The sequence below is a fragment of the Mytilus californianus genome, unplaced genomic scaffold, assembly GCF_021869535.1.
Source record: "Mytilus californianus isolate M0D057914Y unplaced genomic scaffold, xbMytCali1.0.p SCAF_10, whole genome shotgun sequence".
Taxonomy (NCBI): Eukaryota; Metazoa; Mollusca; class Bivalvia; order Mytilida; family Mytilidae; genus Mytilus; species Mytilus californianus.
Window position 1 is genome coordinate 74,394,050 of NW_026262582.1, and position 24,329 is coordinate 74,418,378.

Consider the following 24,329-nt stretch of genomic DNA (forward strand, 5'->3'; position numbering starts at 1 on the left):
ACTCATGCTTTAATCTCGATCAGTGGAATAACGAAATGAACTCAAGAGAAAGTATAATAAAATCTGGTTCAGAAAAAAAATCAACTATTAGATATTAGTTAAACAGACGAAAACAACCAAAGTAAAGTCATGAGGAAATGGTTAACCACTCACCATAAATACCACGCTATATAAAAGATTTTTCTTTAAAGCATCTTCCAATAAGAATAAAAGACGTATATCTAACATAAGAAATAGAATATATATGTATATCACTGTTTACATACGACTTTTATATACAAATATAAAATAGGAATACTCGTAAGAAACATAAAATCATCGGTAAGTATAATGATGTATTACGATAGTATATTTGAAGTTCAATAAATCAACAAATAATATTCTAATTCTAGTGTTGGCAATAGTTTTTTTTTCAAATTACAAAAAGGTGTTTGAGAGATTTAAAAATAAATTTATCAAAGCATCGGTTCAATGAAAGCATTATATTTAAGACATTGGACATCATTTTTCTTTCTCTTTACATTCAATGTCATTTTCCGAGCAGTCTCCAACTAAATAGCTGTATATCCCACCTGATGCGACGCCGATAATAGCCTTTGAACCTATGCTTAACCCAGCAGCTCCTGCAGATTGAAGGGTGGCAATAACTCCTCCGGCCACTACGCCTCCACCATTGGCAGCAGCTGAAAATGCCATAGCTGTAGCTGCAATTGTCCCAGCTACTATACCAGCCGGGCCAAAACCAATTCCCCAAAGTACATGTTGTACTACAGTTACTGTACCTGCCCCCAACAATACACCACCTCCATATTTCTTTGTTGCACACCAAACATCATCTGAAGTCCATCCTTCTTTTTTTCCGCCTAAGGAATTCGAAGTTTTTAAAATACATTTATTTTTCATCAAATAGTTTAATGAGTTTTGTTATCTATTCAAATTACATTGAGAGATGTTTTATTGAGATCGGTGATTTATAATTATAATAATAATTAGTTTTACTTTGGTTGAAGAGTTGCCACTGTCAATTGGGAAAATTGGTCGCACATACATTTAATAGCGCAGCTATAAAGAGAATATTTGCAAAAGAGGCAAAATATACCAAAGGAACATTCAAAATCACAAGTTAAAAAAATAAAGAAAATAATAAAGAAAATTGCAATTGTTTAATCGCAGTTGACAGTGATTATAATGCAATGGTCGTAGGACATTCAAAATAAAACATTTGAAATATTGTAGAAAGGTCAACAGCGACTGCGCAAAAATGTTGCTGCCTAATAATTGCAACTGTCCACCGTCAGGAGACACCATCCAATCAAAACTGATGTTTTATGTCCTATTGCATTATAATGCATACTATGAGAAACCTCAAAATAAATTCTATTCTTGTTCAGCACTAATGTGCCGGCCATTCATCTCGGGTATGTGTATTTTACTACATTACTGGATTGTTAAGCTCTTGACGAAAGTATTCAAAAAGGAAGTTAAGAATTTTTTTTAACTCCAAATATAAAAATTAGAAGATGTGGTATGATTGCCAAAGTAAATTCAAAAAGGCGGAAGTCCATAAAAAACAGACAAAATCAAACGTTAGAATTTATCCACAAACGTACAGGCATTTTCCGAAGAAACCTGGTTTTACAGCTTCAACATCTCACTTGTATGACAATTGTTTATGTTCCGTTATATTGACAAAATCGCGTTTTTCCATTGAAATCAGGGAACAATTTTCAACATTGAGTTACTAAAAAATCTTATTTCTGTATGAAAAAAAATAGATTTTTATATAAAAATTGAAACATACTGTTTGTCCAAAGAAGAAAAAAAAACAACATGCCACCTCCACAACAAACACACAAAAGATGAATGGTAGCTGCCTAACAAGAACATCTGATTTTATGAGCGTAGTTAGCGTAATATGTGAAGGTTTGAATGGGGTCCTTTATCTCTGTATGTTTTATTTTGTATGCTATTGTTCTCTTTTTTTTTATATTTTGCCTATTTTTCTCTTTTCTTTATATCTTAGCACCCCATTATTTCCTTTTCTTTATTTTTTGGGGTTCTTTTTTCTCTATTCTTTATTTTTTTCACCCATTATTCTCTATTCTGTAAACCCTCATATGTCGATTCGATTATTCGAGTTCTGATGTGACCAATGCTAACAATATATCCTAAATTTGCAAAGAAATGTTATTTGCATTTAGTATTGATTCAAGGTATATTATTTTCAATCTATGCACTTTTATAGACCTGTTGATAACAGATTTATAAAATGTACATGTTACATGATAGAATATCCCTAATATCGAACCATACATATATCTTAAAATCTGTTGTTTTCTTAATTCACATGTATTACAATTCCAGCTCTATGAATGCATATAGATGATAGATATGCAGGTACAAATTAGTGTTGTCGTATAAGCAAACCGAATTACATCATCAGTTTTTCCATTGTATATTGAATGAACACCCTACCAAGTAACTTATTTTTTCCACGATTGAAATGGATAGGTGCGATCGATATAATTACAATACTTTTATTTTTGTTCTGAATTTATTATAATTGAGCTGCAACGAAAAGTATTCTGAACATTTTGTGGGTTTTGTTTGGTAACTGTGTATCACATGTCTCCTTAATATATTATCGTTTTTTATTTCAATAATTCCCGTGATTTGAGTCGTTTATTGTTGTATGTCCACTTTTGACAAAAATGCAGATAGCTGTATATTTGAAAACCAAATACTTAGCTAAGTGCAATGATCTATCTTCCGATACTACGATAATACGATACTACTACTACATATCCTTCAATATATTGCAGTAAAATATTTAAATTATGATATTGAGTTTCAAATTTATATTCAATTTCCCAACAGTTGGAGATACATCATCATAGAACTCATACAACGAATTGTTGTTTATTTTGTTTGACCTTTTGGTTGCTGTTGTTAACGTTTACTTAATTTTTTTTAAAGATTAGCTTTATTAGAATTGGACCTTATGCTCGAGACTTCTATTACAAATTATAGTTTAAGCTTATACTTATATATTACATTGTTTTTACTATTTTAATCAACAAAGTTGGACAAGAAATTTATTTGCTGTTGCCTATTATATATTACCTTGGACAGGTGTACCAAAAAGAACAAACAAGACACATACTATAATATATTTTCGTTCCATTGTTGCTTTAATATACAAAGGATTTGTATATTCATTACTGAAATAGAACATAAAAAGATAGTGTATAGAAAATAGTAAAAAGACTAAAAACAACATAAAAAAACTATTCGGTAGAAAGCTTAAGACACCGCAGTGACAAAAAGAGACGAAAACACAAAAATAGGCCTAAAAAATATGTAAACCTTTAGCCTTTAACACAAAGCTTTCATAACCCGGGTCCCCGTAATGCCCCTGTGTCACCAAGGAAGGTCGCTGTTAAATGGTATTCATATCATGATTAATTCCTCTGTATTGTGAATTGCCACAATACATTCAGCAAGTATAAAGTAATCAGCGAACTGCTTGCTAATAGAATATCAAACTAATAGTAATTGAGAAAAGCATGTCATTTCCAGTCACATTCGGTACATTCATTTGTATTTCAGAACTATGTGTGAATAATAAACAAAATAATTATTTGAAAAAAAAACCAGAAATATATAAAGAAGAAGAATCTAATACCATGTGACATTACTGTTAAATTTTGATATGCATCATCATTCTAGGAAATCATATACTATACTTTTGAAAGTATGCTACGATATATTCAGTTTACAAACAAAAAGATTAAGGAAAGAATAATATATTTCACCATCGTTCAGATCTCAAAAATACATAAAGAACATAAAAATCAAGGTAAAAAATAAAACACCAGGTCATCACATGACCTTTAAAAAAAAACTCATCAAAGAAACAAGGCTTATAATTTTTGTACGCAAGACACGCGTTCCTTCTACAAAAGACTCATCTGTGATATTCGAATAAAGAAAAAAGATGCAGGCCAAATCTTGTATAAAGGCAAAGAGCATTGACGACCCAAAACTCCGAAAGGTTTGGGCAAAGGCGCAACCGGTTGCATCAACAGGGTAAGCGTCTAATGATCCACACTCAGAAATGTTAAAACTTAAATCAGAATAAAAACTCATCTAACGTTGACGTATTTTGTGACAAATATAGTGTTATCTGTTAATCAAGTTATGTTTACCTTCATGCATCGTAACAATTATTAAGATTTTCAGACTTAAAGCTCAGATGCAAAATTATTTTAATCAGTCAGGTTAAACACAAAATATCCAATTATACAAAATAAAGACGGACGTATATGAGCTCACTAAGCAGCTGCATAGGTTAAATATAAATCAACAACAATATGCCGATGATTTCAATATAATTGAGTACACACTTTTTCAAATAAATGAACAAAATATATGTTACATATGTTGTTTAAGAATCGAATATTAAAAGTTATGTATAACAACAATACAAATTTGACGATTACATCTTAATCTTATTTTAATGTTGGCACTTACATGAAGAAATATATTGTATCTGTGAAAGTTATTCCCTCGGTTTAAACCTCTGTTATTATGTTTCAATGTCTACAATTTATATCATCAGGTAAATGTGCACGTAGCACATACATATATATTTAATTATGTTTTTATCTTTATAAAGTATTGGAAAAACCTTCAGCGCATGGGGTTTCGAAAATTTACAACGATAATGAAAGTACAAATACACATAAAGTTTGTCTTTTCAATTTAGTTTTTTCCGTTTCACCATACTTATTATAAATAGGAATTCATAAATGCTTGGAGTCGGAGAAAGTGCATTAGATACACAATTTCTTAAATAAACATTAATGTTCAAGTCCCAAATACCCGTTACTACCCTAAATAGAAAACTAGATATTTTTTTATTTTTATAACAACATTTTACTGTAAACTAAAGATACTAACATAAAATGGGATGTAATACGGTTGCTAATGAGACCTTTATCTATTAGAGTGAGTTAAAAATGAATTAGAAGTAAGCAATTATAGGCCGCCGTATGGCCTTCAACAATGAGAGAACCCCATTATGTACAGATGTAAAATAGCTACGTCCGTATCACGGACATTATAAAATACGTCGGTAAAACATCCGTATCACGGACGTTTTACGGGAAAATAGTAGCACGTCCGTAAAACGGAACTTCCGTATAATAGATGTTCTAAAACTTCCGTTACACGGACGTTTCTCTTCAAATCCGTATAACGGATGTAAAAGAACATATTTTGTTTTCATGAAAAAAAAAAATTGTATAATAATTGCCTTATACTTTCTTTTATTGTAACATTAAGAAACTGATACATCAAAGTGCAAAAATGGTTTAAAAGAAAATATGATGTTTTGATTTTTTATAAGGTATATTACCTGCGGAAGAGGATAAACTTTTAGTTGGACTGAAAATGTTTTACCTTGACGAACAAGAATATATATTTTTTTGACATTAACAGTGATCAAAATTATCAAAAGCCTATGTCAAAGAATTAAACAGTTATGTTACAAAGATGAAAAGTGAAAAAAAAATCAATTGATTTTGACATTAAGGTCAAAGGTCAAGCTCAGATGAAGCTTATGGGGATATGCACAACATCTTCCTATAGTCATATACCTTCAGATCAAATATTACACACCATGATCAAAACACAAAACAGTATTCACCCAAACAAGGTATGAAAACAAGCAGGGAAAAAAGAACACAACTGAAATATAGTGTATGCCTCTCTCTGTCTCTTTGCCTAAAGGGAGAAAGAATTACACAAATTCAAATACTATTTGTATATCATATTTATGTGTCTAACAGTGGTTATACTGAGCAATGTTGCTGTTATTTTAAAGTCTGTAAAATAGACGAAATTTATCAATCTGTATGATTGAAGTGTTACAGGTGAATACTAACATAATACGGATGGGAACCAACGAACGTAATACGAATGGGAAAAAAGGGCGTAGCTACTTTACTGTGTAAATAGATAGGGATATCTTAAATCAACTACGCGGACCAGAAAATTGCGGGTAGAACACATGTTTTTGCTTTATGCAACTTTGCACGGAAGTATAATGTAGTGGAGAAAAATCTTCGCTTCAGTAAGGCTTTGCAATAGTTCGCTTCGTCAATTGGCTTTCATGTGTAACAAAAACGCAGAATTACTTTAATTTGCATTACTCATTAGATGTATAGAATTTATTAAGAAAAAACAAAAGATTGACACAAAGATATCACTGAGTTTTAAGAGTGTCCATTAGGTCCGGGGACACAGTTATCGTCCTTCGATTTCGTTGTCTACGAATAGAGTCCCTAGCTAGTGTGGACAATGTATAACTTGCCAGTTTTTTGTATACACCTTCCAAATTTATGGCTTTGTATTTTATGGCTAAAAAGAAAGTAGGGGGTTGAAATTACATGTAAAAAAATTGTTACATGAATTGTTAGGTAAAGTAGTGATATGGTCCAGTTTGAAAAGGTAAAAAATTAGTATGTCTGAAGCTGTCAAACTGAATTACAGACCCCCATAACATAAAATTATTCATATTTTGACTTGAAGCCGATAGATTTTTATATAATTTGATATCATTTGTCCCAAAACTACACTGTAAAAATCTTGTTTGGAAAGAGCAGGTGTGAATTTTTTAATTTGCGTATTTGTCTTAAAGAAATGCATTACGAAATAACTGTGTTCTCGTGCCATTACCCTTATGGATCTACTTAAGGTTATTGAAATCTTTAAACGAAGAACACATGAATATTCATCTGAAAAAGAAAATTATATCCAATTGAATATCCATCAAAACAGACGTTCTTTCAAAATTAGTCTAAGTTAAAACACTGTAGCTTTAGCGGCAGTAGTTTCTGTCCGAAAATACAATGATTACTAACGAAAAAAGTATACTAGTAACTTGGACTATCATAATCAAACTGTAAGTCGCTTTACCAAATACTGATCGTCCTTACGTTGGCACTCATCTGTACGCATTTATATCACCATCAGAGTCCGTGTAAGTTCCTTAAACCATATATGGTGTTAACATCGGGTAAAAGCGGTCACTGACAGTCCAGGCAAAGGAAACAAAAAGAGGTAACAGTAGTTTAAGGACGTTCAAAACCCGTAAATATATTAAAGTACTCAACTGATCGAATGAAATCTAAATGCAGCAACGTTGAAAGAAAAGTATATATAAACCATATATTTGCGGAATCAGTGGAAAGTTAGCTATCTTATGAAACCAAAAATGACATTTTCTTAACCGGAAGTAAAAGATATTTCCAATATTTAAGACAAAAGTATACAAAATCTTATATTTTTAGAATAGTGCAAAGAAAGCTATCCTATGAGTCTGGAAATGACAATTTTTACCGGATGTAAATAAATTATCTCTCATATTAAGTCAAAAGTATATAGAAACCATATATTTTTTAAATCAGTGTGCAGAAACCTATGATTGGACACCAGTTGTAACTCTGAGTAAACCAAAAGTAGCTTCTTCTCAGTTATTTAGAAATGTTATATGGAAAAACCTTACGAATATTTTTTTTTCTTCTTCCTCTGCCACTTTTATTTCTTGTGTGTATTTTTTTTCGCATATTCGCAATATGTCGCTTAAATGTTTGGTATCTATATCACACGGTTAATGCGCATTTGAAAATAACCCTGCTTAACCGAATATTTTTCTGTGTAAGAGTTATCTCCCCAAACACTGTTTCCATTATTAGTGCATGTCATTAGTAACCGTTAAAAGAAATTAACAAATTTATTTTACAAAATTGCTCGGTATTTCCTCAGGATATTATGACCAATTTTGACCGAAGCGATATGAAGATTCCATACGAGACTTATTTCCCTTTCTGTATTTGATTTAAGTGATATGTCATTGTATCGCGTGAATGGTAAGTGGTAGAGACCTAAGGTATTTTGATTTGAGGTCCTTGGTTCACAAAGATAAATTTGAGGTCAAGGTGAAAGGTCAAGTTAATATTCTCAATTTTGACTTGTCCTTGTTTTATCGTCTTCTCTTACACTTTAAAAGATATATATTAAAGAAAAAGTGCCAAATGTTTACCTTGATGTGAAGATGTGACACATTTGATCTGAAACAATCCAATGAAATCTTAAAGGAGTTATTGCTCTTGAATCGTTTTAATATAAGGTTGATTGATTATAACTTCAACTTGGTTAATAATAACGCCATAGGGTCTTTTTCAAAATGTTGGGTGACAAAACTATTAACAAAACTTTCTTAATCAAATTTTATCGTCCATTTTATCACACTACCTGACAAAATAAATTCTTTAAAGTTAAGGATAAAAAAACCTCTAAAGTATCAAAGATTGCCTCAGGTGAGATTGACCCAAGATGAATTTGGCTATTTTTATTTTTTTATTATTGAAGGTCAGTGCGCACCAGATTTAACAAGTATCTCGAAAAGTATGTTCAAGCCTTGTAAAATACATCATTACAATCTAGTGATTAAGGTATCAACTAATTTTCAAAATTTGTATTTACACAGAAGACAATATATATTGTATTCATCAATTTGATAAATCCGTCATTGTGTTATTGTGCTATGGTAAATTTTTGTAATCTTGTCTTACGTTTTTGCTTATGTACAATGTCTATATGCTTGTTGACATATTTGTATTTATTTTTATAGTGATTAAGATTGTAAACTGCTGTACCCCTATTATGGACATTTTAACCTATTATGTCTGTTTGTTTTGTTAACACATTGTTGTCAATATAAGTAAATTTAATACGACTACAAGTGAGAGGTTTAGTTAACTATAAAATCAGGTTTAATCCGCAATTTTCTATATAAGAAAACGCCTGTACCAAGTCACAAATATGATAGTAGCTATACATTTATTTGATGTGTTTGAGCTTTTGATTTTGCCATTTGATTAAGGACTTTCTGTTTTGAGTTCGGAATATTTGTTTTTACCTTTTAACCCTCCATAACTATATTTGATGCTTTGTAAGCAAATATAATTAGATAATTGTGCATGTGACACAAATGGCAGTCATATATGTGATATTATAAATTTTCTTCAGAGTAAGGATTTTTGAAATTTTCCATTAAACGCGAAAATAGAAATGCAGACAACTTATTTCAACGTTCCAAAAAGCCTTTTTCTAATTTCGGCATTAAATAAAATATTAAATCTTCTTATATCCTTGCAGACAGAACATATAATATTCAACATGTTTAAACTATGGATGCAAACATTGAGATATGATTTTGAAACGGCAAAAAACCACACACACGCAAAATACACAGAAAACAACATGGAAAACATCTGGGTCAAAATTCCTAATGCACCTCAAAGTGAGGAACTCAAAAAGTTGTGCGTAAACAAAAAGGAGAGGAACATAGAATAAATGTGTAAAAACTATGGAGTTATTGAACGTATGCAAGGTATTAAATTTTCTAAAAACTTATTGTGTGAAAAAGAGGGATTTTTTACCACGAGGAGTCGCATCACAAAAGGATTTTCGGGGTGTGCTAATTTACGGAAAAATGAATCTCACTTCGTACCCCGAAAATCTAACCACATATGTGAAAATGTCTCACCTTCGAAACAAGCCATCATACAAATCCAAGTTTACGATATGGACTGAGCTACAGAAGAAAACGTTCTCATTACCGGCTATGGGAAATCAATTACGCCTCATGACCCATCTAGAAGTCAATGTGTGGTTTTCAATAGACAATTAGTTATATCAATTTTCAAGCCCTATCAAGACCAACTGTGCATCATTTAGCAGAGACATGAACACTGAATCTGTAATCGATCGATTGTCGATATTTGGTCCCCGTCGGATTTGTTTTTCATTCATTGTTGTAGAATTAATCAAGCCGGTTGTTTTCATGTTTTTACATATTGTCATACAGGGGACTTTTGTAGCTTATTATATGGTATGGGTTTTGCTCATTATTATAGTCGTAGCTCGTTAGTAAATCCTAAATTGTTCGAATTCATATCTTTGTCATTTCGTTTTCATGATTAGTTATGTCATTGACAATCATACCGCATCTCCTTATTTTCACACTAAATTCTTGAAAGGACATCAAACACTAAGATATGACGATGATGTATGATAATTGTGAAAAACTTTAAATCGTCTAAAAGGAATAAATTCTAATAAAAACTTAAGAAGTACAATAAATCAACAAAAAGCATAATCTCTGAAATATTTAATTACATTTTCTGGTGTTAAGTATTTCTCGTTTTAAATAAGTGCTTCAGTACTTGAAAAGTAAGAGTTTATCAAAGCATTGATTCAATTAAAACATATTCAGAACAGTGGACATCATAATTTACAATCAATGTCTTCTACTGAGCACCCTCCAACAAAATAGCTGTATATTCCGCCAACTATTGCGCCGATGGCAGCTTTTGCACCAACGCCTAACCCAACCACTCCAGCAGATTAAAGGGTGGCAACAACTCCTCCGGCAACTACACCTCCTCCATTGGCAACAGCTTTGGCTGCCATTGCTTTTGCTGCTAATGATCCTGCCGCTATACCAGCCCCGGTAAAGCCAGCTGCCCCAAGTGCAACGGGTGCCAAGGCTACTGTACCCGCTCCCAATATTGCAGCTCCTCCATATTTCTTTGTTATACACCAAATATCATCTGAAGTCCATTCTTCATTGTCTGTTGATTCATCATCGCCTAAAGAGATATAGTTTTTAAAACATAAATGTTTGGCTAGGTAAATTACTTTTAAATGATTACATATTAATGCATCAGATTAAATGGTACTCATTTCGAAAGGTATAGTTGATCAAATTTCTTTTTAAAGATGAACCATTTATTCAGAGATTTCATTTCAAAATCATAAACGTCTTGATTTACAATTAAGGAATAAGTACTTTGTTTTCAATAGTCATCATGTCTCATTGGTATTTTAACCTCATCTCCTTATGTTTATAAAAGAAACACGCAAAGTAATTTTAACTAACTAGAATAACCACAGCGCTATATACATGATACATCGGCCAGTCACTTACGTAAAGAGTTATTTAATAACGTATTGAGAGGAATGTAACGACAGGTTTAAACGGGTTATGATATAACGAAAGTTAAATAGAAACGTAGAGTTTTTCGATGAATGTGATTCTGAACGTGATTTAAAATTTGCACTGATGCTAGGTATCTTTCTTACAAATCAACTACATTTTCTTATTTGTGTATAAAAGAATAACCCGAAAAGTAACGTTGACTAACTGGAATAATTAAAGTGCTAAACATCGACCAATCAAACATAGCTACACGGGTTATGATACAACAAATACTAACTAAAAACTTAAGATATTCGATTCAACGCACTTTAGGCCTTAAAATTTTTTTATTCAAGGACAACTGATTAGTCTCATGTAGATTGAATGTGAGTCTGTCGTTAAAATCATAAGCTTGGTATCTTTGAAGAGTTTTTTTTTATTTATTTGAAATATGTTGATAAACGAATATAAAAAATCCCTGATCGATATATAATATCAATACTATTGAACTTCTCTGTACCTTATAAGCTGTTGAAATCTATCATTCCATACATGCTTATATGATAATCAAGATTGTCGTATAAAAATCTGCTCGTATGATGAAAAGTTTAACGACGTTACGTTATAATCGGGTCATCAGGGTTTCACCTGTATATAAAAACAAATCCAACGCAAATTAATTTATTATTCCTCAGATCAAAAAAGAGACGTGCGATTAGTATATTTTCATATTTATTCTCTTTAATTCAAAATAATTGACGAACCGGGAAAGATATCTTCAATATGTAGCAGCTATTTTTTGTATTCTGTATGTGTTTCCTTGGGTTACTGTATCTCATTTTTTTTCATTGATTAGATGATTGTTGTTTATTAGGTCTTTCCACTTTTCCGTGGAAAGACCTATTGATTTTGTTCTGATTATTATTAGGTCTTTCCACTTTTCCGTGGAAAGACCTATTGGTTTTGTTCTGAGATTTTATTTTTTTCTTCCGCCACATTTTGTTCTTGCGTAGTATTGTGGTTTTGCAAGATGTCGCTTAGATTTTTCGCATATGATATCGAACAGTTATTGCGCTTTTGGAACTGACCCTGTTAACCGTACACTTTACGTTGTAAGAGTTATCTCCCCGAACACTGTTTTTCTTGTGTCCACTACTCCTTCGCAACCGTAAAAGATTACGACAAATTTATTTTACCAGAGTGCTTCCTATATCTTCAAGATGATGAGTCGGTTTGCACCAAAGTTCTGCGGAGTCTCCATATGAGAGTTATTTCCCCTTATGCATTTGATATAAGTGATATGCATATAAACTCATAAACCGTAAGCCGTATAAACCTAGAGTCGCTTTATTGAATGTCCTTGGGTCCCAACTTAGAAAATAAGGTCAAGGTCAAAGGTCAAGGTCATGTTCTAAATTTTGACATTCACTTCAAACTGCTTTTACTCAGAAAAAAGTTAGGGGTAAAATTGAAAAAAAATGTGAGCAAAATGTGAGTCGCGACATTATTTATGTCGTGAATATTTGTCGAAATAATACGCGTAGTATTTTGGGGGTTTTCATGCCACTGAAATGGAAAAATCAATTGTAGCTTCAAACTTCACAGCTCTCATGATGCGTACATGCAATTTATCTTTGTAAATCATCCAATGCCCACAACTACCCATTTAGCCCCCCCCCCCCCTTTTTTTTTAGGAATCCCATTTCTATTATATTATAAAAATGCTAATACTCCTTTTTTTCATGAATAAATTTGTTTCTGAAATACAAAAATACAAATCTATTCCTGCAAAATAAAATATCTGCTCCAAATCATGTACATGTATTTCTGAAAATTAATCGATAAACGTTTTGTTAAAGTACTATAACACCAGCATTGTTTTTGTGTGCATGCAATGAATGAGTCGACCAGTGGTCAGCGATTGGACAATAGTTTACCTGTAAAAAAAATCGAAAAAATATATTTTCCGTTAGCAGTATAAATCACGTGCAGTCCGCTTAACGTTCCAATCTGGATTGAGAAATTAAAATCAATTACGTAGAATTCCCTCCAAGGTTCGTAAATAGTAGTAAAATCCTAGAATCAAATGTCTAAACATGCATTAAAATGAAATCTGTGTTCCCGTAAATATGTGTACGAAAAAAGCATGCATGATCAGACTTCAATGACCTGTAAATGAAAGAAAATTAAATCCGTTTGCACATTCTTTATACATAGGTGTGGTCAGAACGACGTCTCTCTCTGCAACTAAATTAAATAAACTATCTTTCTGTGTATATCAATCAGCTTAGTGACGTCACAATCATGTCAACCATCCGGTGCAACGCCTGCTACCTAAAATAAAATAGGGGTTTCCCCCTTTACGGAAAGAATTAATCACATAGGTTAAATACAAAAGATCCATGCAGGTCAGGTCGGGCCATATTAAATACAAAATTGAATACAATGCACACACAATAACATCAATAAGTAAAAAATAAGACACAAATTCCGGGAAGCACTATATAAAAAAAAGAACATTTATAAAGGAAGATGCAAGGATATTTTTGAAGGATATTTTTGAAGGCCTGTTTAAATCCTTGCATGTTCCTACAAATATCATAACTTGAATATAACTAAAATGTTGCACGGACCCGTTTTCGTGTGCTCCTAGAGCCTAGGTCTCAAGTGTTTGAACACGGGCGCTAGGCTCTCAATGCCTTTTTCACGTGTTTCTAGAGGCTAGGTCTCAAGTGTTTAAAAACGGGCACTAGGCTCTCAATGCCTTTTTCACGTGTTCCTAGAGCTAGGTCTCGAGTGTTTAAACACGGGCACTAGGCTCTCAATGCCTTTATCACGTGTTCCTACAGGCTAGGTCTCAAGTGTTTAAACACGGGCACTAGGCTCTCAATGCCTTTTTCACGTGTTCCTAGAGGCTAGGTCTCAAGTGTTTAAACACGGGCACTAGGCTCTAAATGCCTTTTTCACGTGTTCCTAGAGGCTAGGTCTCGAGTGTTTAAACACGGGCACTAGGCTATCAATGCCTTTATCACGTGTTCCTAGAGGCTAGGTCTCAAGTGTTTAAACACGGGCACTAGGCTCTCAATGCCTTTTTCACGTGTTCCTAGAGGCTAGGTCTCAAGTGTTTAAACACGAGCACTAGGCTCTAAATGCCTTTTTCACGTGTTCCTAGAGGCTAGGTCTCGAGTGTTTAAACACGGGCACTAGGCTCTCAATGCCTTTATCACGTGTTCCTAGAGGCTAGGTCTCAAGTGTTTAAACACGGGCACTAGGCTCTAAATGCCTTTTTCACGTGTTCCTAGAGGCTAGGTCTCAAGTGTTTAAACACGGGCACTAGGCTCTCAATGCCTTCTTCACGTGTTCCTAGAGGCTAGGTCTCGAGTGTTTAAACACTGGCACCAGGCTCTCAATGTATTTTCCACGTGTTCCTAGAGGCTAGGTCTCGAGTGTTTAAACACGGGCACTAGGCTCTCAATGCCTTTATCACGTGTTCCTAGAGGCTAGGTCTCAAGTGTTTAAACACGGGCACTAGGCTCTCAATGCCTTTTTCACGTGTTCCTAGAGGCTAGGTCTCAAGTGTTTAAACACGAGCACTAGGCTCTAAATGCCTTTTTCACGTGTTCCTAGAAGTTAGGTCTCGAGTGTTTAAACACGGGCACTAGGCTCTCAATGCCTTTTTCACGTGTTCCGTGTTTAAACACGGGCACTAGACTCTCAATTCCCTTTTTGCGTTGTCCTAGTTGATCGGCCCCATGTGTTTAACCAACCAACCAAACCACCTACCTACCAACCAACCAACCATTACATGCTTGTTGTGGTCCCTTGTGTTTAATACAGGTCCAAGATCTCATTTGTTTCGTCTTTGCTTGTTTCAAGCGACCCTATCCTACGTGTGTAATCAATCAATCAATCAATCAACCAATCAATCAATCAAACAATCAATCAATCAGTCAATCAATCAATCAATCAATCCATCAATTAATCAATCAATCAATCATGTTTCGGAGGGGAAAGACCGTTAACAATTGTTTTTAAAACAATTGATTTATATTTAGGTCTTTCCACTTTTCCGTGGAAAGACCTATTGATTTTGTTCTGATTATTATTATTAAGTCTTTCCACTTTTCCATGGAAAGACCTATTGATTTTGTTCTGTTTATTATTATTATTTTTTTTTTCTTCCGCCTAATTTTTTTCTTGCGTAGTATTGTTGTTTCATAAGATGTCGCTTATATATTTGGTATGTGATATCGAACAGTTTAAACGCTTTTGAAACTGACAACCGCTTAACCGAATACTTTACGTGGTAAGAGTTATCTCCCCAAACACTGTTTTTCATGTGGCCACTACTCCTTCGCAACCGTAAAAGATTACGACAAATTTATTTTACCAAATTGCTCGCTATATCTTCAGGATGTTGAGTTTGGTTTTCACCGAAGCGTTCCGGAGACTCCATATGAGAGTTATTTCCCTTATGCATTTGATATAAGTGATATGCATTTCTAACTGGTAAACCATAAGTGATAGAGACCTAGGGTCTTTTGATTTGAGGTCCTTGGTCCAAAAAAAAAGAAAATTAGGTCAAGGTCAAAGGTCAAGGTCATATTCTGAATTTTGATTTTGGCTTATTTTCACTCCGTATAAGATATCGACAACATATTATTACTAAATTGTTAGTTGCGACATGTCGTAACACACACATTTTGGTTTAAAGGGTGCGCTAACATTAAATTAGAGTTTTCTCCCCTCTTGTATTTAAAAATACGCGTATGGTGATATAACTCATTAACCATATATAACTAAGACCTAGGGTCTTTTGATTCGAGGTCCTTGGTTTATGACCTTGAAATTGAGCTCAAGGTCATAGGTAAATTTGACGTTCTAGATTTTGACCTTTGCTTTTACCTCATATGTATACATGATAAAGCCATGGGACTTTTTGCATTAGGTTGCAAGCCATTTGACCTTGAAAAATCCAACCGGAAGTGACCTTGTGTAAACCGGAAGTAGCTATTCTTTGTACTTATTTAATATAAAAGTATATAGAACCATATATTTTTGGAATCAGTGTCAAGTAAACATTCAAATTATACCGAAATTAACCTTAGTCAAACCGTAAGTAACATATTATCTTCATTATTTAAAAAAAAAATGTATAGAAACCATATATTTTTGGAATCAGCGTACAATAAGCTATCATTTGACGCTGGAAATGATATTTTAAACCGAATTTTGATATTTTTATATCAAAATAGATCAATGGGTGGAAAGACCTTCAATTGTTCTCTGAACAATTGGTTTTTAATTTTTTTTTTTTTTTTCTTCTGCCTAATTTTTTTCTTGCGTAGTATTGTTGTTTCATAAGATGTCGCTTAGATATTTGTTATGTGATATCAAACAGTTTATACGCTTTTGAAACTGACAACCGCTTAACCGAATACTTTACGTTGTAAGAGTTATCTCCGCAAACACTGTTTTTCTTGTGGCCACTACTCCTTCGCAACCGTAAAAGATTACGACAAATTTATTTTACCAAATTGCTCGCTATATCTTTAGGATGTTGAGTGGTTTTCACCGAAGATTTCCGGAGACTCCATATGAGAGTTATCTCCCCTTATGCATTTGATATAAGTGATATGCATTTCTAACTGGTAAACCATAAGTGATAGAGACCTAGGGTCTTTTGATTTGAGGTCCTTGGTCCTAAAAAAAGAAAATTTGGTCAAGGTCAAAAGTCAAGGTCATATTCTAAATTTTGATTTAGGCTTACTTTCTCTTCTTTTCAAAAACCGTATAAGATATCGACTACATATTATTACTAAATTGTTAGTTGCAACATGTCGTAACACATACATTTTGGTTTAAATGGTGCGCTAACATTAAATTAGAGTTTTCTCCCCTCTTGTATTTAAAAATACGTGTATGGTGATATAACTCATTAACCATATATAACTAAGACTTAGGGTCTTTTGATTTGAGGTCCTTGGTTTATGACCTTGAAATTGAGCTCAAGGTCATAGGTAAATTTGACGTTCTAGATTTAGACCTTTGCTTTTACCTCATATGTATACAAGATAAAGCCATGGGACTTTTTGCATTAGGTTGCGAGCCATTTGACCTTGAAAAATCGAACCGGAAGTGACCTTGTGTAAACCGGAAGTAGCTATTTTTCTACTTATTTCATATACAAGTATATAGAACCATATATTTTTGGAATCAGTGTCAAGTAAACATTCAAATTATACCGGAAGTAACATTTTTCAAACCGGAAGTAACAAATTATCTCCCTTATTTAAAAAAAATGTATAGAAACCATATATTTTTGGAATCAGCATACAATAATCTATCATTTGACGCTTGAAATGACATTTTAAACCGAATTTTAATATTTTTATATCAAAATAGATCTTTATGGGTGGAAAGACCTTCAATTGTTCTCTGAACAATTGGTTTTTAATTATTATTATTTTTTTTTTTTCTTCCGCCTAATTTTTTTCTTCCGTAGTATTGTTGTTTCATAAGATGTCGCTTAGGTATTTGGTATGTGATATCGAACAGTTTAAACGCTTTTGAAACTGACAACCGCTTAACCGAATACTTTACGTTGTAAGAGTTATCTCCCCAAACACTGTTTTTCTTGTGGCCACTACTCCTTCGCAACCGTAAAAGATTATGACAAATTTATTTTACCAACTTGCTCGCTATATCTTCAGGATGTTGAGTTTGGTTTTCACCGAAGCGTTCCGGAGACTCCATATGAGAGTTATTTCCCCTTATGCATTTGATATAAGTGATATGCATTTCTAACTGGTAAACCATAAGTGATAGAGACCTAGGGTCTTTTGATTTGAGGTCCTTGGTCCAAAAAAAAGAAAATTTGGTCAAGGTCAAAGGTCAAGGTCATATTCTGAATTTTTATTTTGGCTTATTTTCACTCCGTATAAGATATCGACAACATATTATTACTAAATTGTTAGTTGCGACATGTCGTAACACATACATTTTGGTTAAAGGGTGCGCTAACATTAAATTAAAGTTTTCTCCCCTCTTGTATTTAAAAATACGCGTATGGTGATATAACTCATTAACCATATATAACTAAGACCTAGGGTCTTTTGATTTGAGGTCCTTGGTTTATGACCTTAAAATTGAGCTCAAGGTCATAGGTAAATTTGACGTTCTAGATTTTGACCTTTGCTTTTACCTCATATGTATACATGATAAAGCCATGGGACTTTTTGCATTAGGTTGCAAGCCATTTGACCTTGAAAAATCAACCGGAAGTGACCTTGTGTAAACCGGAAGTAGCTATTTTTTGTACTTATTTAATATAAAAGTATATAGAACCATATATTTTTAGAATCAGTGTCAAGTAAACATTCAAATTATACCGAAAGTAACATTTTTCAAACCGGAAGTAACAAATTATCTCCCTTATTTAAAAAAAAAATGTATAGAAACCATATATTTTTGGAATCAGCGTACAACAAGCTATCATTTGACGCTGGAAATGACATTTTAAACCGAATTTTAATATTTTTATATCAAAATAGATCTTTATGGGTGGAAAGACCTTCAATTGTTCTCTGAACAATTGGTTTTAATTATTATTTTTTTTCTTCCGCCTAATTTTCTTCTTGCGTAGTTTTGTTGTTTCATAAGATGTCGCTTAGATATTTGGAATATAATATCGTATAGTTTATACGCTTTTAAAACTGACAACCGCGTAACCAAATACCTTACGTTGTAAGAGTTATCTCCCCAAACACTATTTTTCTTGTGGCCACTACTCCTTCGCAACCGTAAAAGATTATGACAAATTTATTTTACCAAATTGCTCGTTACATCTTTAGGATGTTGAATTTGGTTTTCACCGAAGCGTTCCGGAGACTCCATATGAGAGTTATTTCCCCTTATGCATTTGATATAAGTGATATGAATTTCTAACTGGTAAATCATAAGTGATAGAGACCTAGGGACTTTTGATTTGAGGTCCTTGGTCCCAAAAAAAAGATATTTTGGTCAAGGTCAAAGGTCAAGGTTATATTCTAAATTTTGATTTTGGCTTATTTTCACTTCTTTTCAAAAACCATATAAGATATCGACAACATATTATTACTAAATTGTTAGTTGCGACATGTCGTAACACATACATTTTGGTTTACAGGGTGCGCTAACATAAAATTAGAGTTTTCTCCCCTCTTATATTTAAAAATACGCGTATGGTGATATAACTCATTAACTATATATAACTAAGACCTAGGGTCTATTGATTTGAGGTCCTTGGTTTATGACCTTGACATTGAGCTCAAGGTCATAGGTAAATTTGACGTTCTAGATTTTGACCTTTGCTTTTATTTCATATGTATACATGATGAAGCCATGGGACTTTTTGCATTAGGTTGCAAGCCATTTAACCTTGAAAAATCCAACCGGAAGTGACCTTGTGTAAACCGGAAGTAGCTATTTTTTGTACTTATTTTAATATAAAAGTATATAGAACCATATATTTTTTGAATCAGTGTGAAGTCAACATTCAAATTATACCGGAAGTAACATTTTTCAAACCGGAAATAACAAATTATCTCCTTTATTTAAAAAAAATGTTAAGAAACCGTATATTTTTGGAATCAGCGTACAATAAGCTATCATTTGACGCTGGAAATGACATTTTAAACCGATTTTTAATATTTTTATATCAAAATAGCTCTTTATGGGTGGAAAGACCTTCAATTGTTCTCTGAACAATTGGTTTTTAATTTTGTTAGTGCTTTTTGTATTTATTTTTGAAGCGATCGTTTACTAATTTGATAATTTTAAATTTAATATAACTTGATCGTATACCGATACTACTTATTATAATAAAATTGTGTCTACGCTTAAAATAATTGTTTATTTATAACTTTAATCAAGACAAATAGACAGCAAATTAATCTACCTTGATCTAGAATATATTACCTTGAACAGGTGTAACAAAGAGAACGAACAATACACAGACTGTAATATATTTTTGTTCCATTGTTGGTTTAATATACAATGGTCTTTGTATATACTCAATACTGAAAAACAATAAGTACATGTTTGAAAAAAGGTAATAAGACAAAAACATCTAAAAACTATTAGGGAGAAACACAATGATAAAAAAGTACAATTCCCAAAATTAAAATGGCTATATAAAATGAATATAAATCACAACCTTTACAAAAAGGAACTACAAAAAAACGGGATGATACAAGGTTCCCTCTATCCTTATTGAAACCGTTGCGAAATTTACCCTAGCCTACATCAAAAATTTTCAAACATCGCTCGATTCCAGAAAAAGATTTTTTTTCATTTCAACATATTCAAAAGTAAGCGCGTCCGATTTGATATAATTTTCTTTTAATTCCAATCCATATGCGGATAATTAACAAAATAATTGCCAACGCCCCTTTATTTATAGAAAATATGAAGAACAATTAAATGTAGTGTGACCTTACAACTAAATTCCGACATATACCCACATGCTCATACATCATTTCCAAGACTTTTGAAATTAGGCTTCGATATTAAAAAAAAAACACAATTCTAAATAGAGTGCCATTGCCACAATATTATACGAGCATCTGGCTTATAAATTATAAGTATATGGTACCTCATATATTGTTTCCTGTCCTTCAGGCTTTAAGGGAATGCTTGCCTTCATAATTAGCAACGCAACAAATAATTTTTCACAACAATCAATTTCGAAATGAACAATTTCAGAGCTCCTATTGAAATTTAACAATTTTCAAAACAATAATGATCAATGTGTCTTTAAATTATTCAAAGAAGGTAAAAGAACCTACGACAAAAGTCATGCGTCGATATAATCATACTCAATTTTAACAGTTACAATAAGCGAGTTCGGAGTTTCATAAGCAACACGACGGGTGCCACATGTGGAGCAGGATCTGCTTACCCTTCCGGAGCACCTGATATCACCCCCAGTTTTGGGTGGGGTTCGTGTTACTTATTCTTTAGTTTTCTATGTTGTGTCATCTGTACTATTATTTGTCTGTTTGTCTTTTTATTTTTTGCCATGACGTTGTTATTTTGTTTTCGATCTGTGAGTTTGACTGTCCCTCTGGTATCTTTCGTCCCTCTTTTCGATTACTACCGAGACATAGGAGATTTCCCGCTTTGCATAGTGGGATCGGAAGGAAGATAAGCAAAGCATTTTGGCGGTTACATTTTGAAGAAGGTGTGAGGGTTTCAATCGAGATGTATGAAAATGACACCTCGATTGATACTTTTAAACGGTGGACGGTACAAGGTACCGGTAACAGTATCTTCGAATACGTGGTTTAAGAACATCTGGGAAGAAAGAAGAACTTGTAGCACTGGTTTATTCTGCCCATTTGATGGAGATTAAGCTAGTGCCTACACCCGCCGAAGAGAGAAAACTGAAAGCTGATCAGTACTGTGACAAATTGAAAGCACCAAAAGGTTACAATTATGAAAATCCCTTCATTTTTGCATAATACCAATAGCTCAAATCTACTAGTAAAATGATAATACACAGACAATTAGCATGATTATCCTGATCCTGATCCTAAGGTCAAAAATGGCACAACTTGTCTCTCTGTACTAATAATTTTCTCTTTTGATACACCGTTGCTCATGGTAATTTCTCACTGTACTCTTATAGTAATTATCCACTTCTTAAGTCTATCAAGGGATCTGGAACATGATTATGTGCCACGCCCACAGCCAGCAAAACTAAAAACATGCATACATACATTCTGTATAATTCTATAGATTATGTGTCGCTATTGACACTGGATTGACTCTCCTGTATATATTAATGTTTGGACATTCTACCACAGTCGCCTGAAGCTTTTCAAAATTATAGCGAAACAATGGGGGAAATGTGATTCCCCCATTTTTTCGCTATAATTTAGAAAGCTTCGTGCGACTGTGATTCTACATTGTAGTGAAAAAATATAAGATATATAGGGCCTAACTGCTATACCGGAAGCTGATTGTAAGTTTCTTTTAAGTAAAACAATGGTGACCATAAGTAAACATGTACAGGTTGAGTTGCAAAGGAGACACTTCATATACATGGCAAGCAAGTAGATATCTGCTTGTAATAAACTGGTTCAAGATGGTCATGAGGTAAATCACAGGGCTTATTGAGAGTTAAAAACTTTAGGGGAAGAAATAATATTCATTGGAACAGAATGTTGTCAGCGTGGGGTTCATCACTGATCAATGGAAAGAAATAAATACTATTATGCACCTGTTCATTGATATAACTTGAATATTTATGACCTGTTGATAGATATAAGAAGATGTGGTATGAGTGCCAATGAGACAACTCTCCATCCAAGTCAAAATTTATAAAAGTAAACCATTGTAGGTCAAAGAACGGTCTTCAACACGGAGCCTGGGCTCACATCGAAGAGCAAGCTATAAAGGGCCCCAAAAATTACTTGTGTAAAACCATTCAAACGGGAAAACCAACGGTCTAATCTATATAAAAAACGAGAAACGAGAAACACTTATGAACCACATCAACAAACGACAACTACTGAACATCAGATTCCTGACTGACAGGTGCAAACAATTGCAGCGGGTTTAAACGTTTCAATGGTACCAAACCTTCACCCTTATCTGAAACAATAGTATAACATCACAACATAGAAAGACACACTATGAAATATCAATTGAAATGGCAATCAAAAGACATATTAACACCAGTGAACACAATGTAGATACAAAATAAATAAACCAAGGGAAGAATTATTAAAAGTAACATGTCATACCGCTGTGAAATGTTAAACAATTTAAGAAAAACAATATGCTTGAACCAAAATATCAGCCATTTGCAATTACTTTTAACACAGGTAAATGAAAATAATTTTGTTGTTAGGTATACGTATACAGTTCAAATGAAGAAAGGAAATATTTTTACAAAATAAACAATTTGATGTTCATAGTACGAAGAAGTGAAAATTTATAGTAATACCAAACACTTATCAAAGCTGGTATATAGACCAGATATAACCATGAATAAGTAAACATTAAATATCAAAAAAGCATTACAATTAGTATCAACAGGTCAAATAAACAAGAAAGTACGATTTAAGAGTACTCGCAGTTACTGACAGCTAGTTAAAAGCCAAAAACAATTAATAATAAAAAATCATTGCATCAGAGACTAAAATCAACTAAAACACATCCCGGGGATTTAGTATTTAAACGTCATGGACAGTCAAAGAAGACATGACTTGTGCAATGCCAAAAATAAATGTATCGACAGGCAGTAGGATAGTTAGGAGTTAACCTCTTTATAGATCAAAATGAACGTGGGTGTGTCTTTATACATCCCGTTTGAAAAGAATACAAATTTAGTTATGTTTAAATTTGCTGATGACAAAATCGATATTAGTGCCAATGTAAACTATACTCAAAGATCTATGTTTGAAACTAGCAAAAAATAGCTTTTCAGTGTTATAATTAAATTTAAAAAAAATCATTAAACAAAACCTTTGTTCTTTATAGGTATTGTTCCAGATCCCTTGATAGACTTAACAAGTGGATGGATTACAGAATCCAAGGGTGTTTCTATGTGGCCTCCTACAATGTACTATGATATAGCAACCTTCCTTCAGAAAAACAAAGACAAATCACTGAGTGACAGGTTAATGAAGGAATATAAGTAGGGAAAGGCCTACAGTTATTTCACGTCTGGATGGCTGAAGGAAGTGTGTTACCATCATATTGACAACAATAGTCTGTATTGTTTTTTGAAGTCAAAATGTACTGCATCTCAACGTATAAATGATGTACCACATACTACATGGGTTCTTGTAGAGAAAGCATCTGGGGAAATTCAGACATTGCTTGCCTATAAAATTTCTTTTAATGTCATTTTATTTACTTTGAAAACTTAAAGTTTGAAATACTATCCAAAATCCTGCGTTTGTTTTTACTCAGGAAACGTTAACATAATTTTTCTCTTGTGTGAAATGAACTGTTCCATGTAGATTACTCACAGTTTTATTTTGTAGGACAAAGTCAGTCAATTCACCCAACCAAACGACAACTATTTCAGCCAACACAGGGAACAAAACCATCTTTAGGGAAGTTGAGTGATGCCCTACTACTAGCATGTCAAAATGCTGCAGTATTCCAGTGCATACAACACAACAACCCAAATTATGAACCATCTGAAGATTTTAATGTTCTGTCTACTGAAACTGTCACTACTACTGAGGGGACGGTTTTACTTTTATCATTACCAGAGACTGTT

General features: G+C 33.1%; 1 protein-coding gene and 2 long non-coding RNA genes across 7 annotated transcripts; 1 reads left to right on the top strand and 2 right to left on the bottom strand.

Moving 5' to 3' along the window:
* Positions 1 to 236: 236 nt before the first annotated feature.
* Positions 237 to 4,608, bottom strand: LOC127718527 (uncharacterized). The gene is made up of 3 exons (XR_007989878.1): positions 4,534 to 4,608; positions 3,124 to 3,221; positions 237 to 863 (listed from the first exon to the last, which is right to left on the bottom strand). It is a non-coding gene; the product is annotated as an uncharacterized LOC127718527 (long non-coding RNA).
* Positions 4,609 to 10,227: 5,619 nt separating this feature from the next.
* LOC127718522 (interferon alpha-inducible protein 27-like protein 2B) lies at positions 10,228 to 20,139 on the bottom strand. Its single transcript, XM_052224598.1, has 2 exons — positions 20,009 to 20,139; positions 10,228 to 10,721 (listed from the first exon to the last, which is right to left on the bottom strand). The coding sequence occupies exons 1-2, from the start codon at positions 20,127 to 20,129 to the stop codon at positions 10,477 to 10,479; spliced, it is 366 nt and encodes a 121-aa protein (XP_052080558.1). The 5' UTR covers positions 20,130 to 20,139; the 3' UTR covers positions 10,228 to 10,476.
* On the top strand, positions 13,560 to 16,146 carry LOC127718525 (uncharacterized). Of its 5 annotated transcripts, none has more exons than XR_007989873.1 (4): positions 13,560 to 13,710; positions 13,905 to 14,359; positions 14,490 to 14,619; positions 14,685 to 16,146. It is a non-coding gene; the product is annotated as an uncharacterized LOC127718525 (long non-coding RNA). The 5 variants fall into 5 exon arrangements; XR_007989876.1 differs by lacking the exon at positions 14,490 to 14,619 and having other exon boundaries at positions 13,905 to 14,034; positions 14,100 to 14,424; XR_007989872.1 differs by lacking the exon at positions 14,490 to 14,619 and having other exon boundaries at positions 13,905 to 14,424.
* Positions 20,140 to 24,329: the final 4,190 nt, after the last annotated feature.